This window comes from Lepidochelys olivacea (assembly GCF_965140295.1).
Source record: "Lepidochelys olivacea isolate rLepOli2 genome assembly, chromosome: 2".
In the NCBI taxonomy this organism is placed as follows: domain Eukaryota; kingdom Metazoa; phylum Chordata; order Testudines; family Cheloniidae; genus Lepidochelys; species Lepidochelys olivacea.
Genome location: NC_140412.1, coordinates 161,780,861 through 161,803,827, shown reverse-complemented (window position 1 = coordinate 161,803,827; position 22,967 = coordinate 161,780,861). Strand labels below are relative to the sequence as shown.

The 22,967-nt window shown below is 39.8% G+C and overlaps 1 protein-coding gene across 1 annotated transcript; it reads right to left on the bottom strand.

The window, feature by feature from the left end:
• Window positions 1-35: 35 nt before the first annotated feature.
• FRRS1L (ferric chelate reductase 1 like) lies at window positions 36-22,646 on the bottom strand. The gene is given in 7 exon segments (XM_084619702.1): window positions 36-10,357; window positions 10,884-11,130; window positions 15,236-15,374; window positions 15,866-15,950; window positions 22,316-22,383; window positions 22,385-22,442; window positions 22,445-22,646. Coding segments are annotated over 7 exon segments (855 nt in total). The 5' UTR covers window positions 22,530-22,646; the 3' UTR covers window positions 36-10,184.
• Window positions 22,647-22,967: the final 321 nt, after the last annotated feature.

The window sequence follows — 22,967 nt, the reverse complement described above, 5'->3', positions numbered from 1 at the left end:
CCATACCACATAATTTCTTACAGTAAAAAGGCATTTATTATAACAGGTTTATAAATATTTGCATATGTTATTGTCAGACAATTAACCAAGTCCACTAGAACATCAACAACACAATTAGTATAAAACAAATATTACAAAGCAATGTTTTAGGGCATGCACTTTTTATAAAATAGTCCTGTTGGTGAAAATAATTTCACTATTTGTTCAGTTTTATCTTTCTGCAAATTCCAATGCATTAACATAAAAGTTTATTTTTAAGAACTTCTGTCCAGGTATTTGACAACCAAACCTCAATGAGCCTATTCCTCCACTCTCACCAAACAAAGTACTCAATGACTTCAAACAGGAGCTGGAAAGGAATGGAGGACTGGGCTCAAGATAGAGAATAAAGAGCATGCTTAATATTAAATACTGTAGGTACACGTTTCATGTGAATATCAATTATTTAGACTAAAATTTCATTTTTAGCACAAACATTGTACAAAATTAAAATTTAATGCTGGCGTAAGTTACATTCTTTACAGTTCATATGGTACTGAACAAACTGGCAAGAGTTAGCATACTTTTTACAGTCTTAATCACACAAAAAGTCTGAAGCAAACCAGACCTCAGAATGCACTAACTAGAAATACTGAGTACAACCAGCCATTTGTCTTAATCTAAACAGAACTGTTGATATTTAATATATGGGAACAAAAATGTCCATCTTTAGTCAAGGCTGGAAACATCTTTAGGGTGTAATCCTGACTCTATTGAAACCAATATGAATTTTGCCCTTGATTTTCTTTCAGTAAACATGGTACTATTTTCAGCTTTGAAAAAAATAGACGGTAGCTGTATTTTTTGTTACTACTTTATCATCAGATGTGAAATCAGAAAAAAAAAATCACTGCTGTATATAATACCACTCACTTTAGTATTGCCATGGTATAGTTGCCGATATAGTTGCTTAAAGAAATTCTCATCATTATCGCTGATAATATAAACTTTGATATTCCTAGATTTTAATGTGGCATCTACATTTCACCTCCAATTCTACTAATTTTATATACAATATTCTCTTATCCCCAAACTTCTTTTTTCCTTCATGGTGGAAAAAAATATATACTACACTATAAATATATAGTATTGGCGGGGAAAAATATCCCTTGAAAATAAGATAAAAAGGGTTAATGAACCTGTGCTGTAAAGTGGTTTGCTTTATTGTACTCTCCAGAGCATGCTCCCAGTTACTTTTCATTCTAAAACCATCTTACTGGATTCTCTGATTTCTACAAAACCAAAAAGCCTAAAGCAAAATTACTTTATTTAAACATTAACACTGACAGGGAAGTTGCTTTTATTTTTTATTTTTCTAACCTTTGTATAGAAGAGCATTACAATGAAAAGATGCAAAAATATTTGTATTCTTTTCCACAGAATCAAAGACTTATTTATCTATTCATTGAATGTTTCCATTTTCAGAATCTGAAATACCTTGAATTATTGAACTTGAATGATCTAAAGGGTAAAGAGTCTATGTAACTGCCCCTACACATAGTGATTACAGTGCAGTTTTTATCATGAGTAGCCGCTGAAGTCAAATGGGAGTTGCAGTTACTTAGCACTTTTGAAAAATCCGACTAATTTAGGAATGTAAATATGGATTTGGAGTTGTAATTTTAGATTTCAAGTTTAAAAAATTTGGTTACTGTTACTAGTCATCTGCTGCTGGAAATGGTTCTTAAAATATTCTCAACATTGTTATGTGATAAATCCAATGCAAATTTAGCACAGACTTGGCTTTTTAATAAAATTACAATTCATTTGCTTATGTAAAAGGTCTGGCATAGAAACTTTGGGATTGCCATATACCATATCAGGACAATAGATTGAGAATCCTAAAACCAAAGATTCCTAACCAGCTAGTAGAAGTTTTAAGCTAAGCCAAATTTAGCCTTAAAAACTCAGCAGTACCACTTTTAAAGACTTTGTAAGGTCATGTTGAATACATACTGAACACTAAATTAGAAGAATGCTCCCCTTCCCTTACTCTAGTAAAATCGGGGAAGGAACTGTATTTCTGAAGGAGTGTAACATGAACCCAAAATAAATACATTTCATACTATTTATTATGCTGATTTGGTTGATATTTGTAACTCATTTTGCACTTTAAAAGAAAGTAATGTTACTACATTTTCATACTCCTTCTTCACACCTATCATCCACTCATCTTATGTTGGTACTATGCTCTATTATGTGACTCGCAGTCTAGCAGTGGCTCAATTTAGATCTGTTAGACACAAATACAATTATAGCTGATTTTACAAAGGTCTTAGAAGATATCCAAAAACTAATCTATGTAAAAACTGAATTTTGCTTTTGATTTATTTAATTTGTGTGTGTAGATATAAAATATATAACCAACAACACACAGATCTAGAGAAAACAGGTTCAGAAAAACTGGGGTTATCTATACCATATTTGTGTGCAAAATCAGATACTTAAGACCTCTAAATTACACATACAAATAACAGTGAATGCAGAAACAGAGGGCAGGTTTTAAAAATCTGGTACATAATACACAAATATATAATCTTTATTTCCCTTGACTGCCTTCTGCACTGGAAATTTGACATTTTTTTTAAAGCTTCCAGGACCTGTTAGAAGTATCCACACAGAAGATGGGCATATTTTAGTGTTGTATCAGATCCTAATGCAACTCTGATACAACACAGCAGAAATGCCACTAACACAATGAGATTAAATTCGGGTAAATACATGATCTACAATGAAAGCCCTTGAGCACAGATACAGAGCTGAGTTCCATCCTGATACTCAGGCATATAGAGCTGTGTCCCCTGTGAAATGGCCAGTAGCTGATTTGTCAAGATCCTGTACCCAGTGATGTGTTTCCATATCTTAAAGGGCAGATTCAAGGCTTTAGGGTCAAATTCTGGATTTATGTGAATATGTATTTTAGCAAAGAATGTAGTCTTTAGTCTGCATCGGCCTGGAGAGAATCTACATAAAAGTTGAATTTTCTTTAGGATCAGATTCTGCCTCTCTTATACATATTGAGTAGTTTAATTAATGTGAATAAGGGTGACATAATCCAATCTTAAGTAAACACCTCAAACACTTAAGAGAAAGCAGTAAGTATAAGAAATAATTAATCTCCTCCTTATTGTTTAAACAATATCTTATGATTATACTAAATAAATGTTTACCCATTTTATTCTAAAAATACTTACTGATGCTTGCATTCCGCAATGTGTAGCATGTGTGCAGACTGCTTGCACCCACTGTCTATACATTATGAGATCAGGGTCTAAATGAATGTTGTTGATTGTATCCATGCAGAATATATACGTTTATAAGTTTTATTTAGTTAACTTTGTTTCCTCCAGCTGTTCCAGGTTCTAGACAAATTATACAGTGTATGTACAACCATTTCAATAATATTAGGACTCCCACAACGGATCTCCGTGGAAAAAAATTGATACTCCTTTTCTGTAATTTTACAGTGCTATTTGCAGCCAGCTTCTAGGGAAGGAAAAAGCACATGGTTCCTTCTAACACAGTTCTAAGCAGGACCAAGTTTGTTCTATTTGGGGATATTAGCTGGAGGTGACACATGAGAGAGAGAAAATAATGAGTGGTATAAAGATAGTCAGGCAGGAACTCCTACAGAGGGGCAGCAGAAATGCTGTGTATAGCTTTAAGCCAGGTATGATCATAAATCATCAGATCATACCTAGAACTACTTATCTGAAAGTCCAAATGTGTAAGTAGATTAGAATGTTTAGCTAGATCAGGTTTATTTATTTTTTAAGACTTGTAGATCTCCTCTGTGCTAACCCCCTGATGCTTTTGGTTGTTTGTAACCTTTAAGCTGAACCCCCCAAGAAAGCTATTTTGGGTGTTTTATTTTTGGAATTGCTCCTTTAAAATCTAGCAAAAGCCTAAGTTCCAGATGTATTTTTTCCCTTTTGTTTTTAATAAAATTTACCTTATTAAGAACAGGACTGGATTTTTGGTGTCCTACGAGGTTTGTGCATGTTGTTTGATTAGCTGATAGCCTCAGCTAATTTCCTTTGTTTTCTTTCTCAGCTCTTCCCCTTGAGGGTACCCCACAGGGAGGAATTCCCAAGTGCTCCTTCCTGGGTTCAAAGGGTTTTTTTTTTTTTTGCATTTGGGTGGTGGCAGCATTTACCAAGCCAAGAGAAAAGCTGTAACTATGGGAGTTTAATACAAGCCTGGAGTGGTAAGTATTAATTTTTAGAACCCTTGCGGGCCCCCGCCTTCTGCTCTCAAAGTGACAGAGTGGGGATTCCTGTTCACTCCATTTCATAGTGGCAAAACAAGGGGGCATCCAATGATGTTAAAAGACAACATACATTAAAAAAATAGAGCTTTATTTATAATCTTTTAGCCTCTGTCCTGAATATGGGGAGGCATACCTGCACTATCCCTGGAAGAGATCTGAGGAGATGAGAGAGCTCTGAAATGGACACAGCTTACATTCTGCCTTGCACTCACCAGCTCTGCTGTCTGGTACATTGCTGGGAAGGAGGAAATAGGGGGAGGAGGCACATTTGGCTCACTCCACTTCCCCACAGTCTCTCCACTCACTTGCCTACAATGACTGGGAGCAGCATAAGCAGCACAGGCTGAGGTCCAGCAAGGACTTCAAACCATGATCTGGGTAGCCTTAACATGGAAGCATCTATAATTGCCACGATGAAAGACAGAATAGTGGTCTGAGTCTGATCTGGTATGGCAATCCCAAGGTTTCTATGCTGGACCTTTTACATAAAGAAATGAATTGTAATTTTATTAAGCAGCCAAGTCTATGCTAAATTTGCACTGGATTTATCACATAACAGCTATATTATCTGCTGCATCTAAATTATTCTGGGTTCTGCTGAAAGGTGGTTGCAGATCCTGATTCTTTGCTCAGCCTGAGTGCTTCTTTAACCTGTATCAGTTTGCAATGGTCTCAAAAAGATTAGCTGCTAGCACATCATGTTCCATTCACTCCCCTCATCCCCCCATCATATGGTGGTGATTGTGCAGAGGGTGACATAAATGAATGACAGCTCTGCTACATTTACATCAGCTGGGAACATCCTAAAGATAGGGATAACCATAACAGGGGAGTTAAATGTCTCTTATCCCTTTGTACCACTGGAGTGCAGCAAAGCAAGTGTGTGTGGCGGGGAGGAGTGGGACGGGAAGAGGCAGAGTTTTCCCCAATACAGTTTCTTTCGAGTATGAAAACAGGGTTATTCTCCTTTTGAATTTTGGGTAACTGAATTACCCTCTATTTAAATACTTCATAAAATCAGTAATACTGTTTAGTTTGTAATGTTGTAATTTAGGTTTTAAGACCTTTTCTACTATAAACAAACTATATGAGATTATATGTCTTTATGAAAGTAAAAAGGGAGTCTTCAGCTGTGCCTTCCTTCCCTCTTCTTTTTCTCTCTCTTTCCTATCTCATTCTTTCTTTCTGGGTAAAACAGGCCAAATTATTATATTTATTATTTGTCTTGTGGTAGCATTTAGAGGCCCCCGTGGAGAAGGCAGGTCCCATTGCACCAGGCACTGTACATACATAACAAAAATCTGATTCTTGCTCCAAGGAGCTTACAATCTATGTATAAAACGAGAGGCAACAGGTGAAGACAGACAAAGGGAGCACAAGATAACACTATGATTAACATAATAAGCAGAACTCACAGCTAAAAAAAAAAATTTTTTTATACAGATACATGGTCCCAGGTGGTAACTAATGCCTTTTGTTGGTTATACAGATAATGTTGGAAAAGAACAATCAGGGCCATATTTCCAAAGGCCTCCTAATTGTGTACACGCAAAATTTCCATGCACGTTCCTGTGCCTGCATTTGTGCATGTGTGCCAGGTAACTGTACAATTAATTCACCTCGTACACAAAATGGAAGCCTTTTGAAACTGTTCTTTAATGGCCAATTCATTAGTAATCTCAGTAAGTAGGCTAAGAAATGATTTGGTATGGAGACTAAACTATCCTCTCCCTAGAGATTGACTCTCCTGGTCGGGGTTGATACACATTAGTTAGGCAGGTATGAAGAAGCATGCATTGCTGCATACAGCTTCTGTGGGTAAAGAGGACTTTAGTTTCCAGGGCACCCTCCACAAGCAATAAAAAGCGTAAAGCAAGTTTACAGTACTTCATCATATCAGGGACTAACTACTGCTTTTTAGTATTTAAAACAACAACATATAAGAAACAGTTACGGGGCATGCCCAGTTACTACTAAAGAGGTATTATATTAAGAGTCAAATTTCACTAAAGTCCAGACCTTTCCTCTCTGTTATAGTTAGGCTTGGCAGACTTCAATTTTGTATTATAACTGACTGATAATATTGATGTTTATTTTGAAGTATTTTTTTTCAATTTTCACAGTCGTGCACAATTATAGAGTTAAAGCATTTCCCCCCCATTTTTATTTGATTTAAATTTTCACAGTTTTGGGAAATTATGGGGAGGGAGACAATTATTTAATGGCAGCAGAATTGGAAATTCAAAATGTTAAAACTTTATAACCATTAACACAAATTATCAACATCACCACTTAAAAATATACAAAGTACATATCCTTAAATCAAACTCTAACAAGTGTTCAAGCTGAATTTTGCCTATCTGTAAATTTCAGTTATCATAAATGGAAATATTTTTTGTTGGTTTCTGGGTGTGTGTTGAAATCAATGTTTATTTACATTTACTGATAAAAATCTAATCTTTCCAAACCTAATTACAGCGTTGCTGCAGTTTCACCCTTTTCCTGTCCTCTCCAAATATTAGCAGTCCAATCAACTTTACTTCGTGAAAATTCTGAAACTGGGTTGCTTCTGATGTTTCATTTCCAACCTGGTGCTACTTTAACTACCATGTACCCTATTCTGACTTGGGGGAGAGGGTGGGTGATAGGCTTGCCAGAAGTCTCTGTTATTCGGTAGTAGGAGACACCTTCCATTTAGGAAGCAAGATTGCAGTGATGCTGTAGTGAAAAGGGGACTTTGCTATAGATAATATATTTCCAATATAGAATATATGTTAAGTTCCCAGCCTTGTTTCTCTCCTCGCCTTTATTATCTCTGCTTCTGCTCTGTAGAGATGCTCATGGAGAAAGTCCCATGATCTTGCCAACTTTCTTTCCTATAGGCTTGTTCTTTCTTCCTTCTGCTCTGTTCTTGGCCAAGCAGTTCTACTTTTCCACTATTATCCACTCTTATACCTCTAATCCTCAATGGCTGTTTGTAGCCTTCCACTCTCCTTAAACCCTTTTCCATCCCCCCTTGAACTTTAAATTCTTTGGGGCGGGGATTATGTCTTTTTAATATCAGTAAAGTATGTAAAATTATGGTATAGTAGAATAATAATTAATAGACACAAACTCAAACATCAGTTGAAAAGCTGAAGAGTAGTATAGTTTCTCTCTCTCTCTCTCTTTTTTTTTGGTAGACTTGCTGTATTTTTCTCTATTATTAAGGAAGGCTAAATAGGGCCAGCTAATCACTTTGAGATCCTTGGTGCTATACAAGTGCAAACTGCTACTAATATCTGAACAAAAGGAAAGTACAACCAAAAAAAAAATACATTAATCTCAGGTAAAGGGTGAACCTTTAACTCACAAAAACAGAATCTGAAAGTGAAGGCAAACGTTTGCCTTAATGTACGGCATAGGCTCAGCCACCAGCCCTGAAAGCTCTGTAATCTGAAATAGTGTATATTCTCCACGAGCATGACACAAAGGAATACAATAAGTGCAAAGGTTTAGCCTCAGCTCTGAATCTGTTTACTTTTGTCAGGTTGATTAAATCTCTTTGTACCTTAGTGTTATTTTTACTGTCTTTGTATATACTGACCTCAATTTTGATGGCCAGCCAGGAGTCAAGTGGAGGCAGGAGAGCAAAGGTAGGTTTGTGTTATGCTCCAGTAATCTATAGCTGCTGGAACAGCCCCTTGTGGGCTACTGTAAGTGCCTCTAAATTAGAGCAGGCCAGAGACTGCTTTAACTTATGCTGGTAGTAAAACTGGCCATAGGCTGGGAGCTGAACAGGCTCCTTGCTGTAATTTAAGCAGCACATGGGACACACAGCATGCTTTGACCACATTCTTCTCTCCAGTGTTAGAGACTATGGCATAGAGCCAGCTACCCAGATCTATGCCATCAAAGGATTCTGCTACACCAGAAGAATCTCAGCTGTCTGCTTAGAACACATTAAGGCTATGATTTGTTCCCAGAGTTCCACAAAGCAGACCTTATCAGGGACAAGGATCTGACCCACTACAACTATATCACATATTTAATTAGTTGGTTAATCAGGTATAGAGGATTCACTTACTGAAATGCACTAAGATAAAGTCACTATTTATGAAGCACTTTAAAGTGTAAACTTTTCTAATTAATACTCCATTTTTTAAACAAATGTTGCAATTTTAAATATGGACAAAATGCTTGCTAGGGAGGTAAATAACCATTTAAACCGAAAATTTACATACTTTAAGCACACAGTTTCGAGGAATGCAAAGCCTTGAAAAAAATCAACCTTTGAATTTTATACTGTGAGTAATAATGCACAAATTACAAAACTCCAATTATTTTTTTTCTTATTACCTCACCATGCAATAACTAAGATGGAAACATCATCTCTAATAAGACACTCTACAAGTACATAGCGCTAAAGAGTTCTCAAACATGTCAAGCACTGTGTACTCTTGGTACAACAGCCTAATACGTAGTATAACTTAGGGACTGAACCTGCAACCCTAAAGCATGCAGAACTCCCATTTGAGTGGATGGAAGATTTGTGCATGTGTTATCTGCAAGATCAGGTATTTAAAGAGACAGCTGCTTCCCTGCTTAAGGTAATCATAAATTTCCTATCATGTAGACAGTAAAAATGTACAGCAATAACCCAAAACATTTTAGAATAAGTTGTGATCTATTCTTCATTTGATACATTTCTGCCACTCCCATTTACAATAATACTTAACTATTTTCTTTCCCTTTTTGTAATACTTTGAAGGATAGAAAATTCAAATCTATTTTCATGGTTGAATTGTCTTTTTCCTCATTGGATAAATATGACTTTACCTATGATTCTGATGGAACTGAAATTAAGGCTCTTTTTATTTATTCCCATATTTTCATATTAGTACCATAGATCATGTTTGCATTGCTCTGGGAACAATGAGCTGCTGCTCCTGCTCATCTTTAACATGAATGGAATTTAGGGCAGATAGCAAGGTGAGAACAGACACGTTAGGGTTACTGCAAAACAGCTGTTTAAAAGACGTTTACATCTAAATAACATTTTTTCATAAAAAAAGAAACTTACTTTGCCTACTAGAAGATGTCTTATGGCTTGAAGGGGCTTCTATAGTCTATATACTTTTAGGCATTTTTCTGTATCATGAAGCATTTATATCAGCATTAATGTTCTTTTTTCTTGTTTATACAGCATCATCTCTCATTAATAAAAAGCTTAGCTATGTCTTCTTAAGTATGGCTGTGTCTAAGAATTATTTTTATAGTACAGACAATTATTAGAATTCTGCAATGGAAAGTTTAACTTTGCTTGTACTGGGAATGTGAAGCATTTTCTGGTTTTGGAAAGCACCAGAACCATTTAGACCTGTGAGTTGCTTTTGTCAAATTCAAAGTATTTTGGCAGGTGAAAGCCCATTATCACAAAGCAGTCCTTATTAAACAGCGGTGCTGGGACAATACCCTGACTTTGAGTTCAGAAACTGCACTTACAGGTGTGCTATCTGCACCACAAGTATTTAACAGACAATATTTCCCCAACGTTTAGTTCTTGAACTGAAGGAAATTGTGTATTAAATAATTTGATTCTATATGTCCATTACTAAATTCCCCCCAACATACACACACACATTTTACAAAAGTATTTTTCATTAAACAACTAGTAGTTACACTGGAAGCGGTTTGTTACTTGCTCCTTGATTACTCTTAATTATTTGGCACACCATTACTGCTCAAAGGAGAGGTTATTTCCTTGCTGAGAAGATGAAATTGTCAACAAAGCAGCTAGACGATCATGTGATATGAATTCCAACAGAAAATTCATCCATCCTGAGGAACTCTCACTAACAAATTCTCACTATCTTCCATACATATCCAGCTGTGATCATGGGGTTCCCATCAATAAATAAAAGGTCAGTGCAACAATAAGAAGCAAACAGAATGGAGAAGAAAAGGTCTGATAGGCAGCTGATGGCATAAAAATGTCTTCATACTTGTAAATACTGACAACACGCTCTGATACAGGCGGTGAGTCTATGTCATGCCGAGTTATAGAACCTTTAATAGACAAAGGATAGAAAAAGAGATGAGCATAGCATGTGAATTAAACTACTTCTGATTTTTCTTTCTTTTCCACTAGATAACCTCACCTCCTCTTATTGCTATTTACTATACCAAAAGGAGGATTTTCATAAGTTTAAAATGGTGTTTCTAGCCAAATAGGAAATCTTCACAAAAACACAGCATTACATCAACAGTTAACATAGTGCCAGAAGGTAAAACTCTGAATAAATCATAGGAAACCTGAACAACAAACTATGAACAATATCCTTCAGAAGAATCATAAACTGGTCATTTTGAAGCATATACAATCAATTTTAGCTTTTGGGAGTAGAGATAATCAAAAAGAGTAGGTAAGGAATTTTTATATGACTTAACTTGACAGTGCCCCCTTAATTTACATATATACACACACTGCTATTGTAAACAGAAATCGGAAAATCTTCTGCAAACTATTTTAATTCCTTTTACAATGATGAAATAGATTGAAGAACGCAGTCATAGCTGCATACCATCAACTTACCCTGAATTGCTGGACCCCAAGCAAACAAATAGTACCAGCTCAAGTGAAGATCTACAATAGTTTCATCTCTGGGAACATACACAGGACGTTTAAATCGACAAGTCACACGGTTGTTTTCAAAAATTCCTTCTTCATCTCTAGCTGGATTTCTCTGGATCTCTTTAGCCCACTGACCAACATTATAAAAGTGCTGTATTCGGACCCTTCCATTATCATCGTGAACACAAGCCATGACGTCATCTCCACCCTACATGGTAGGAAAGAAATGAGTCAGAGTTCTACCTTTTGAAAGTTTTACTTTTAGCAAGAAAACTCAACAAGTAATAATTTTTTTCCATATCCATAAAAGTATTCACATTACATAATTTTCACTATGAAAGCTGACATAATAAAAGCTCTAGTTCCCCCTTTCATTGTACAAATCCCTGGATACTTCCACCTGCAGATTGTGCAGAAAAAAGTCAATGGTAATATTTACTTTTTCTATCTGTTTATGGGTATGCAAGCCACTTTTTGATTTTCACCACGATGTATACCAAATTCCAGTAGGATGGCAACTCCCTGACATAATTTAAGTAACAAGAAAGAAAAAGTAACATTTTTTTATTGTTCAAAATATGTGAACTTCCTGGATATTGTACCACAACAAAAACAGAAGAAGAACAGAACTTTTGGGGTGCAAAGTTCATTACATTAAATGCTATATAATCTAATCAACAGTAGGAAACAAATCTAAAATATCTGAAGGATTAATTGCGTAACTGCAAGGAATCTACTTTAATTCAATAGTGTTTTTCCTAATTCCTTCCCTTAATATATATCACCCAAGTGCAAAGTAGGAATTCAGTTAAACAAGTTGAATACTATAAAATACTAACAGAACTAACCAACGGCAAATTTGCTTCCGCACATATTGTAGGCAGTGACACAGAAACACAATCTGAGAAACAAACAAGTGGATGAAAAAAAAGTATGATGACAATTACTTGTGTAGGCTATTCATAGAAGTACTGTATTCCTAAAACAATTATTCAAAAACACTATTGACACAGCAAAGATACTTAACCGTTCAGGGCACAATATTACTTACAAAAGTATAGCCTTCTAGAAGCATTAATATCAGGAATAAATCTTAAAGTTTTGTAGGTTGTTGGCAACTAAAGATTGGGTTACTGCCAGTGGCGTAGATGTTAGTACTGGGTAACAACATACCCCACAGCCATAGTACTAATGTCATCAATGTGTCACATTGAAGGAGGCAATAGTGATTGCTGACTTTATCCTAAGTAAGTCTGTTCTTTTATGCATGTTGCAAAAGATTCATAACTGTCTTTGCTCACCTAATCCTGGTTGCACAAACTGCTTTTGGGGAACAAAATGGATGGGGACAAAGTAAGGGGTGGCACATTAATTTAGCTGCCACTGCTGTGTAGATTCTTACAAAACTGCTGAAAAATGGAAGAACTAGGTAAGACATGGATTTGAAAAGCTCCAGGTGCTCGGTATTAATGTGGGAGAGGTGATGACTGCTACAGTTGAGGTTATATAAGGGCTTTCATTCTAACCTCCTGTTTTCAAAAACTTTCACCTCAGGCTTAATTTGTGTTTAAAGGTTTAATTTATTTTTTTATAAGTTTGAGCAAAAATTCTTCACCTCTAAGGACAAGGAGATTAAAAAAAAAAAAAACCAACACCTTTAACATTAAAAAACCAAACACAAAACAAAGTTAAAATGTTTTGAACTGTTCTGTAGTCAAAATTGCCATGTAGCTCCCTAACACATCAACCCAATCAATTTTTAAAAAACAAGGATTTTTAATTATTTTCCTTGCCTAGTTGTTCTTGCCATGTCATCCTTATCTGGGATATTTCTACTAGTTCTCCTTTACATGCCACATTGAATTTAAACTTCCTAGGTCTTCGTTGGTAAGGTTCTGCAGAACTCCACCCTGCCCTACATCTTGGGTTTTTTTTCCTATCAGGTTCCCCCACCCCATAACTCCGCCAGTGATGCCAGACATGATGCCCTATTCAGTTCCTTCTTCTCCACTCATCTCTGTGCATTTTTTCTACAGTGCCCCCTTTGTATGGAATGACCTCAGTTCACCATGAACAACCACTTTCTCCTAATTGAAATCCCTCCTTAAAACTGACTTCTTGCATTATGCCCACAAAAAGTTAATTCATAATAATTATAGGTCAAACAAACAAACAAACAAAGCCTTACTAATTACCCCTACCTCTGGAGTTCTCAGTGGGTCCCACTTCTCAGTCTTTTAGACTGTAAATGCTTCAAGACATGGATTGTCCTTATTTCTGAGCATATTACAGTGACAAGCACATTGTTGGCACTGAATAAATAGGGGCCAGACTCTGACACCTTTGCTCACAAAGGGTGGCAACACATTCCACGAGTGTCCCATCCACTTCAACTGGACGAATAGTAGAGTAATGTACCATTCAGCATGAGCAAGTGTATCAGAATATGGTTCCGAGTCAACAAATAAAAATAATAAAATCTGAACCTAAATTAACAGAAAAGGAGTACAAATCTTAACAGGAGAGAGAGCACAAAAATGGAACAAGCATTATGCTATTCAAGACCAAGAAAGAATACTAAAAGCTGCACAGGGCAATGAAGAAATAATCCATCAAAGAATCAAGATGCTTTTCTTCCCTGAACTGTGTCAGGCTGCTCAGGCCAGAAACAGGGACTTGAGTCCACCAAGGCAGAATTTTGTTTATGAGGAGCTTTTGCCAAAAAGCTCAGAGTCATTTACATTAACAAACCCTACATATTCTAGGACACTTGTTTGGCTGGAAAATTACTGGGAAAATAGATTAAATTAACAGATACAACAAGCAATAAAGACTGAAATGACAAATGGCATTGTAGCCTGATTAAGTGACACACAGCATCTCATACATAGCAGGTTTGAAAACCAAATCATTCACTTTAAAATTATGATTGTGCAGGGGTGCCATCTACTGGATATATGATAAGGCTGCATGTTACCACTGTTAATCTGATATAGAGTAGGGGCCAGATTTTTCAAGGTGCAGACAGGTGCTTGGGAGAGTTAAGTGCCTAGGTGCTTTTGAAAACCCCACTAAGTGCTTATCTGTATCTTGAGGCTCTTAAATACCTTTAAAAATGTGTCCCTACAACTATTTCTTAAGACTACATGACGCATATCTTTTATTTCCAACATAATACCATTTACATGGGTAGGATGGTAATGCATCCCTCGTCACATTTTCTTTGTGCTCCTCATTTTGGACCTGAGCCAAAGTCAGCAGCTGATACCAGTGGGAGTCTTTCTATTGCTTCAGGGGGCTCTGATTAAGGATCATTAAACACTCTCCCATTTTCCAGTGTATAGAATCCACATGCAACTTTATAACTCCACTTGCTCTCTGACTAGGGATGTATTACATAAACACTATTTTCAGTTGCAGATAGGTATGTTTCAATATGCAATCAATTATAGATAGCATTATAAGCTGTGTTCTAATCTTAAATACATTAATGAGAATCACTATTTATATAACAGAATTACAGTCCTCAATTCTTGCTTTCCTCATAAAACCCCAATAAAAACAATGCTTCTGAAATATAAAAATCACAGGAACAAGAATAAATATGAGGCAACCTTGTTCAAAAACTTTTTTAAAAAGCAAAGAAGCCTATTTCAATTTGTTCATTTTATATAGCATATATATTTAAATTAGCAATAATAATTTTCTCTCTAAATTCACCTGGCTTTTCTGGGAATGTGGGGTGTTGGTGGAAAAAAGAGGCAGTGGGCATCCCCTTGAGAGTGTAATGGTTAAGTCCAGATTTATACAGTGGAAAAATAATTGACTTATTCAAGAAAACTTTACACTTCACTAATTTCTGATGTATACTTTGCTCCATTAAACACTGGTCAGAACACTTAGAAGACAAATTTGTTATTCTTGAATTTTTTTTTAGAATTAAATGGTGCAAAGTCATTAACAGTCTTGCGTTCAAAAGCAGAAGCCAGAGATCACCGTAGACTTTCATTCTCAAGAGAGGTGTCCAGTGCCTAGGGAACTTGACCAGGCATCAGCAACCCTGGGTTCTATTTCCTGATCTGCTTCCCAATCTGTAAAACTGGGGTTAATAATACTCACCCCTCCTTTGTAAAGTGCCCTGCGAACTAGAGATGAAAAGCACTATGCAAACATTAGATATTATTTCTCATTAGAAGTGTATCTTTCTCTGCACCTGCCACATATTTTTCAAATCCAATATAAACTGTGCCTATTCTAATACATAAACGCTTATATACTTGTTAACATGAAACGTTAAATTTTGTTGGTCTCACCATTTTCTTGTCTGAGGAAAATCCTACTGCCACCCAGCCATCAGTGTCAGCACTCAACTCGAACTCTACATCAGCTCCTATTCTACGATAACTGAGAAAATAGTCACAAGTCTCTGCATTACATCCAGGTTTACCATACCTGGATGAAATAGGAAAACAGAACATGTATCTTTTTCTACCACGCAAAATATGAACAGCTTTTTTGTTCTAGCTTATCTGTGTTTCTACATCGAAATCTTGAAGACAGCATGATTTGTTGCTGTTAATGGTGGTGGACACATAAATAAAATTTTCAGATATTGGTAGAACGTATCATTTCTATACTATATTGTATTTTATATATAAAACAATAAATTACAGTGTTAAAAATAATTATCCCTTTATGGTAGGACTGGGTCATGTTGGCTCATTATGGTGAGCACTTATTCAGAGGTGTGGTCCATTGATCTCACTGGGACTATTTACATAAGTGCTCATCAGGTGTTGAACAACATAGTCCCTGATCATGGTGAATATCTGCAGACAACAAACATTTAGTAAAATGAATGTGGGACATTTACTAGTGTCCCTAGTGAAGTCAAGTAACGGTTTATAAACTGAAAGATATCTACATTTTTATTCTACACCAACCTAAAGCATCCCTTGGTTTTTCCACAATCATCCACTCTAATTTTTGCAAATGGATCCACAGGAGGAGCAGTAGGGAAAGGGTAACCTGTATAATCAGAATAAACCGCCATTAGATAATGAATGCGGAGTAATACATCAAAATATTGCCACTGTTATTATTTATCTATATTAGAATAGTATCTAAGAGGCCCCAACCAAGATTAGGCCTTCACTGTGCTAGGCACTGTACATAACCTTAGTAAGAGAGAGAGTCCCTGCCCTGAAGAGCTCACAATCTAACTAGACAAAACATGCAAAGAGTAGATAAGAGAAAGTATTATTGGGTTGGATTATCTTGTATGCAAAATGCATTTTGAGGGATGGGGGTGTAGTGGATCCAGAGGCCACTACACCTGATTCTCTGCTGGCAGAAGGTCTTTCCACAAGTCAGCTAGGAATCAGGGATCTGCAATCAGCTCCTTCCTAGTCCCTCCTCCACTGCACTTGAGCTTTGTATCCAGTAGAGAACTGAGTCCGTTATCTCCATTTTAAAGATAGGGCACTGAGGCTATGACGTCTGGTCAGAAAGGGTTAAGCAGCTCGCAGGCTAAATGACCCAGATTCAACCTTTAGAGACATGTTAGATAAATGGTAATTCGGGCCATTCCATGTTAGATAGGCAAGAACTTTGAAATGTAAACCTGTATTGTTAGAGAATTAGAGGTAATAATAATTGTACGTGTTTAGTTATATCTTGTTAGATGTTAACCGTGTAAACAGACAGTTCCTGTATATTACGATAGCTATTCATTCAGAGATCAAAAGGGACTATTAACATTTAGATGAAATGTGAGTGTGATAATGTCACTGTCTACATGTCTCTTTAAAGTCTGTGTTGAACTGCTTCATGGATAAATTACCTTATGTTAATCCATGTAGTTAATCACCAGTAATGTTTGAGAAACAGAAGGTTACATCAAAAGCCTGTTCTTCATCCAAGCCCAGGAACTGTATAAAGTACTCTTGGGATCTGATCCTTTCCTCTCAGATCTGCTTGAGCTTTATTTTGGCAGAAGTTTGAGTCATAAGACTGATATCTCCAGTCGCATCTGGATCACCCGGGGTATGAAACATTGGACTGAAATTATGGACTAATTCTAAGAACTCTTTGCAACTAGAAAGCTCATCATCTTTACTATGAAACTGATCTCAGAACTGTACTCATAAGAATTGGCTGTAAGTGTATATTTGGATAAGATCTGGAATATTCATTAATTTGGGAGATATGTCCAATCCTTTGGGATTAGTAGAACTTTCATATTTGACTTGGCTGTCTTGGAGGGAGCCCAAAGGCTGGGTTGCTATGTTTGGCTTCCGTGTAACCAGTAAGATTATTCTAGAAGCTGTTTTATCTGGTGAATCTAAAAATTGGACTATCCACCAGCTTTGGGGGTTGTCTGCCCCATTCTTTCCAGTTTGCACTGATTTAAGTAATCTCAGCGTGCCCCCCTCCCACACCCCCGGGACCCTCATCACAGAGGACTGGATTTTCAAAAGTATCTGAAGACACCTAACTCCTATGAACTTTCAATGGGCATTAGTCATCTAACTCTCTTAGGCACTTTCAAAAATCCCACTAAGAGAGAATAAGTGATTTCCTTAGGCAGTCTGTGGCAGAACTACGCAGTGAGCACAGGTTTCCTGAGTCTCTGTCCAGAAAATGAATCTTAAAAGTTAAAAGCTGTTAAACCAACACAGTTTCAGTTAACCAACACAGATATGTACAGGGCCTTTTTGATTAATTCTGCATTAAGAATTAAAAAGAATTTTATATTAAATCAAAAGGTAAAAGACAGGTTAAAGATAAAATACACTACATAAATCGGAACACAAAACAACCAGATAACAAAAAAGTCAGGGCTTCAAAATCAGTATGCACTTGCCCATTTGGCACCAGTACACTTTGTGGAATGAGGCTGTGTCATAAATATAAAGGGAAGGGTAACCACCTTTCTGTATATAGTGCTATAAAATCCCTCCTGGCCAGAGGCAAAACCCTTTCATCTGTAAAGGGTTAAGAAGCTAAGGTAACCTAGCTGGCACCTGACCCAAATGACCAATGAGAGGACAAGATACTTTCAAATCTGGAGGGGGGTGGGGGAACAAAGGGTTTGTCTGTCTGTGTGATGCTTTTGCCGGGAACAGATCAGGAAGGCAGCCTCAGAACTTCTGTTAAGTTAGTAAGTAATCTAGCTAGAAATGCGTTAGATTTCCTTTTGTTTAATGGCTGGTAAAATAAGCTGTGCTGGATGGAATGTATATTCCTGTTTTTGTGTCTTTTTGTAATTTAAGGTTTTGCCTAGAGGGATTCTCTATGTTTTGAATCTGATTACCCTGTAAGGTATTTACCATCCTGATTTTACAGAGATGATTCTTTTACCTTTCCTTTAATTAAAATTCTTCTTTTAAGAACCTGATTGATTTTTCATTGGTCTTAAGATCCAAGGGTTTGGGTCTGTGTTCACCTGTACAAATTGGTGAGGATTCTTATCAAGCCTTCCCCAGGAAAGGGGGTGTAGGTCTTGGGGGGATATTTTGGGGGAAGACATCTCCAAGTGGGCTCTTTCCCTGTTCTTCGTTTAAAACGCTTGATGGTGGCAGCATAGGGTTCAAGGACAAGGCAAAGTTTGTACCTTGGGAAAGTTTTTAACCTAAGCTGGTAAGGATAAGCTTAGGGGGTCTTGCATGCGGGTCCCCACATCTGTATCCTAGAGTTCAGAGTGGGGAAGGAAGCGTGACAGGCTGAGTGAACATGGTTTTTGAAACCTTACATTTTGAATTTCCTGATCTTTCTGGGTTCAGGTTTTCAGCCTTTATGTTGGTATTTGAATTTGATATTCTTTTCTTCAACTGACAGGAAAAGAAAGAACTAGCTGTGGCACTAAGAAGTTTTGCAGCTGCGTTTTCACTTCCTCAGGAGTTTTAAGCTGCACCACTCAACAGAAACACAACTATCGTTATCACACTATTGGAGCTGTGCACTATTGCACCACTCCATAGCGCATACTGCAGTCAGCAATATAACTGAAAGCTTTTACTGCAGGCAAACAAAGGAAAGTTTTCACTGCCTAAAACCTCGTTATTTAACCCCTTCCCTTCCTCTATCTTTTCAAGCAGCTATTTTTCAAAGCTGTTCAGCCACACATGAAGTTTGAAGCTTTAAAGTTCAGCCCCATTTATTTATTTTAAAATGTATAAAATATGCTCAATACATATCTAGGCACATATATGATATTTAACATAACACGTGGCTTTTTAAAAGTTAAAAAAAATCAGACTTCTTCACCGCATATGAAATTATACACCAGCACAGCCACTCCCCTCCCTGCTCAGGCAAAAGCCTGAGAATACAAGATGAGCCTTGCACTGTGGCCCAAAGATCAACTACTCATATTCTACCCAACCAGCAAGGGAAGTTAATTCCTAAACTGATAGTCCTTCAATAGAATGTCCTTCCTCAAACTCCATGGGTTTAAATCTTCGGGATTGTTAATAGCTCTACCCACCTCACTGGCTGATCTCAGCTAATATATGGAATCTGTGGAATCCTGGAAGAGGAAGCCCTCCAGGCAAACAGACAATTGCCCCAAATCACCTATTGGGATTTCTCAGAGAGGAAAGAAAGAACTACTCAAGTGCAACACTGTCTAAGCTAGCTATGGTCTGCAAACAAGTCAGCGAAAATCTTGTCACAAATGAATGGAGAGCTTCAGACTGATCTAAAAATCAGTGAGAATACTTTCCATTGCTAAGAGATCAGTGTGACGAGTACAGCTTTCATACCAAATCCAGGCCTAAAGCCAGACTGAAAGAATGAGATGAGAGAAATGAGAAGTGTCTGCGGTTTCCAAATTGTCTTGCCACAATTTTTGTCAATAATCTTTCCTCAAAAGGTAAGATTAGGAACAGGGCAATTACTGGTAAGATTGCTATGGTAAAATGATGGCTTCTTAAACAAAACCCTAACAACTGTTCATGTGAGGGATGCTGGTAATCAGCGCTCCTCTAAGGAGTCACTAGCAGTATCAATGGATAATGGACATAATACTGCCCTACTTCATTTTACTAGCCAAGAAAGTAAAGGCTCCAAATCACAGATGGTAGCTAGAAACTCTGTGACTGAAACTGTCCAGGACTGTGCCAGAAAAGATGATATATCTATCCCCTCCAGAAATGGTTTTGCCACCACAAAAGCAGCCAATTTTTTATCTAAATCACATCGATCTTGTCAGCACAACAACTGGAAAACTTCTGATGGCAAGAAAGAACTGATTCTTGTATCTGAGTGGAGGCAACCAGGCATGATCAACCCATCACACACCTGGAAAAGCTCTGACAAATGGATTTCACAGACAGGGAAAAACTTTCTTCACCATCACCACTTAAAACAATACTGCAATCAATGTGACTGCATGATTTTTGCCACGGACATTAGTCTCTATCCTATATGCCTCATCTGTCACAGGTCATCTTTATACCAAGGTAACCTGTGAAAAGAGAATGCTTGGCTGCCATTGCATAGATGGTTGAGGACAGAAGACAGACTGCACCTCAGAACCAACAATAAAATAGGCTACAGATAGCAGGATATTCTGCTAAGAGAAATGTGAAACCTAACTGGGTCTTCCAGTCTCTGCATGAGGTCCAGTGCAAGGGTCTCCTGCCCAGTGGGAGTATACGTGAGCCCTGATCTGCAAGTGGTGGTAATAGAGACTTGGCACATTTAGCCTGAAAGGCTGTGTACCCATGAGGAGAACACTTGAGCGTTCTCTAGGAGAGACAAGGTTGTATTCCCTGCGAAAGCACAGAGCGCAGCGTTAGGCATCTCTGTGACCCCAGCACTGTCGCAGTGCCTGATTCCAAGTTCTTGCTCCAAAGCCTGGAGACACCAATAATGGTTATTGTAAACTGAGACTGGTGGTAGAGCTCTCAGCACCCCAGCCAAAAGGAAGGGCAGCTAGGAGGGGTGCCCACGCCAGGGAGAGGAGGGGGAGCTATGCTCATTTTGCCAGTCCTTTTTCCCATGATGAAGAGCATTTGATTGTCAATAGCAAATATGTCTGACACCCAAAACACAGCTCCGACCCACAGAAGGGCAGATTTCTCTCTCCCTCTCTTCGTTTGCGACGAGCCTCAATCTACTGCGACCCCTGCACCAGGCCTCGCCTCCGACACTCCCCTTTCGGCCCCCGCCCCAGGAGCCACGGGCCGTGCACGACGGGAGCTGACGGGCGTGGGGCTGGCTCCAAACGTGCCCCAGAAAGTGCCGCCCCACAGCAGCAGCTCGGAGGCCCCCGCCCGGCCACAGCAGGGAACGGACGCCGCCGAGTTACTAGCCAACGTGCTGAAACGACAACACGGGGCCAGGCGGCTCCACGGCACAGACAGGAGGGCAGCAGGGCGACGGGGAGGGAGACCCGGCCAGGAGCGGGGCCGAGAAGGGAGCAGCCCATCCCCCCCCCCCCCCACGGACCCTCCACCAGCCTTGTGCAGCTTCCCACTGCCGATGCATCCAGCTCCCTCCATTCCCCCCCAGTGTCCCAATGCATCCAGCTCCAGTCTCCCCCTCATTCCGATGCACGCTTCATCTTCCCCCGGGCATAGACTCATAGAATATCAGGGTTGGAAGGGACCTCAGGAGGTCATCTAGTCCAACCCCCTGCTCAAAGCAGGACCAATCCCCAATTTTTGCCCCAGATCCCTAAATGGCCCCCTCAAGAATTGAACTCACAACCCTGGGTTTAGCAGGCCAATGCTCAAACCACTGAGCTATCCCTCCCCCTCCCATCCAGCTCCTTCTCTCCCTCCCCTCGGATGCATGCTCCACATATTTCCCCCTCCAGTGCATTTAGCTCCATTATTCCCCTCCCCCCTGTATATTCCTCACCCTCCCCCGTTCATCCAGCTCCATTCTCCACTCCCCTTGGTGCATCCCCCCCAGTGTCTCAGGGCATCCAGCTCCATTCTCCCTTCCCACCCCGCATCAGTGCATTTCAGCTCCAGTCTCCCCCTCATTCCTGCATGTTTCATCCTCCCCGGTGCATCCAGCTCCTCCTCTCCCTCCCCTTGGGTGCATGCTCCATCCCCGCCCCCGTGTCCCAGTGCATTATTCCCCTCCCTCCTGTATATGCTTCTCCCCCGGCACCCCTCCGTGCATCCAGCTCCACTCTCCCGCTCCCCTCGGTGCATTTCAGCTCCACTCTCCCCTTCATTCCTGCATGCTTCACACACACACACACACCCGTGCATCCAGCTCCTCTCCCTGCCCTCGCTGCATGCTTCCTCCTCCCAGCTCAATTCGCCCCCCCCCTTCCCCCGCGGCCTCGGGGCACCTCACCGGGCCGGGGGTTGCAGCTTCCTCCTCCTACCCCAACAGGAGGCTCCCCACCCCGCGCCCCCCGGCCCCCTCACCCTCCTCGGAGAGGTAGCGCAGGTCGTAGAACTCGCTGGCGAAAGTGCCGTAGGAGGAGTCGTGCTGCTGCCGCTGCGGCTCCTCCCGGGCCCCCCGCTCCCCGTCCCCGCGGCCCCCTCCCCGCGCCCCGCCGCTCTCGTCGGCCGGGCTGGCGGAGGAGGCTGCGGGGCCGGCGAGCAGCAGCAGCCAAGCGCCCCAGCGCAGCGGAGACATGGCGGCCCCGCAGCCGGGAGAGGCGCAGAGCGAGGCGTGCGGCGGCGCCCTCCTCCGCCTCCTGCCGCTCGCGGCGTCCTGCGAGGGGAGGGGCAGCGGGCTCCTGGAGCCCGTGCGCCCCCCAGCTGGAAGGGGGGGGCTCCCCGGCCGCCCTCCCGCAGTGACCTGTGCATAGAGCGCCCCTGGCAGCGAGTGGTTGATGGGAAGGGCGGAGCCTGCGATTGAGCGCCCCCCCCGCCCAGTAGAGAGGCCGATCCGGAAACCGGAGACGAGGGGAACAACCCCACCGGCTTCCAGCAGGCGGGATGGGCTCTGGGTTCATGCAGACCGGCGGGCGGGGAAGCGCGCTCTGCTCCGAAGTAGGGAAAGGTTTGGAGTGAAGGGAACTTCTCACTCCCCAGTAAATCACTGCGGTTACTCCCTGGGGCACTGAAATGA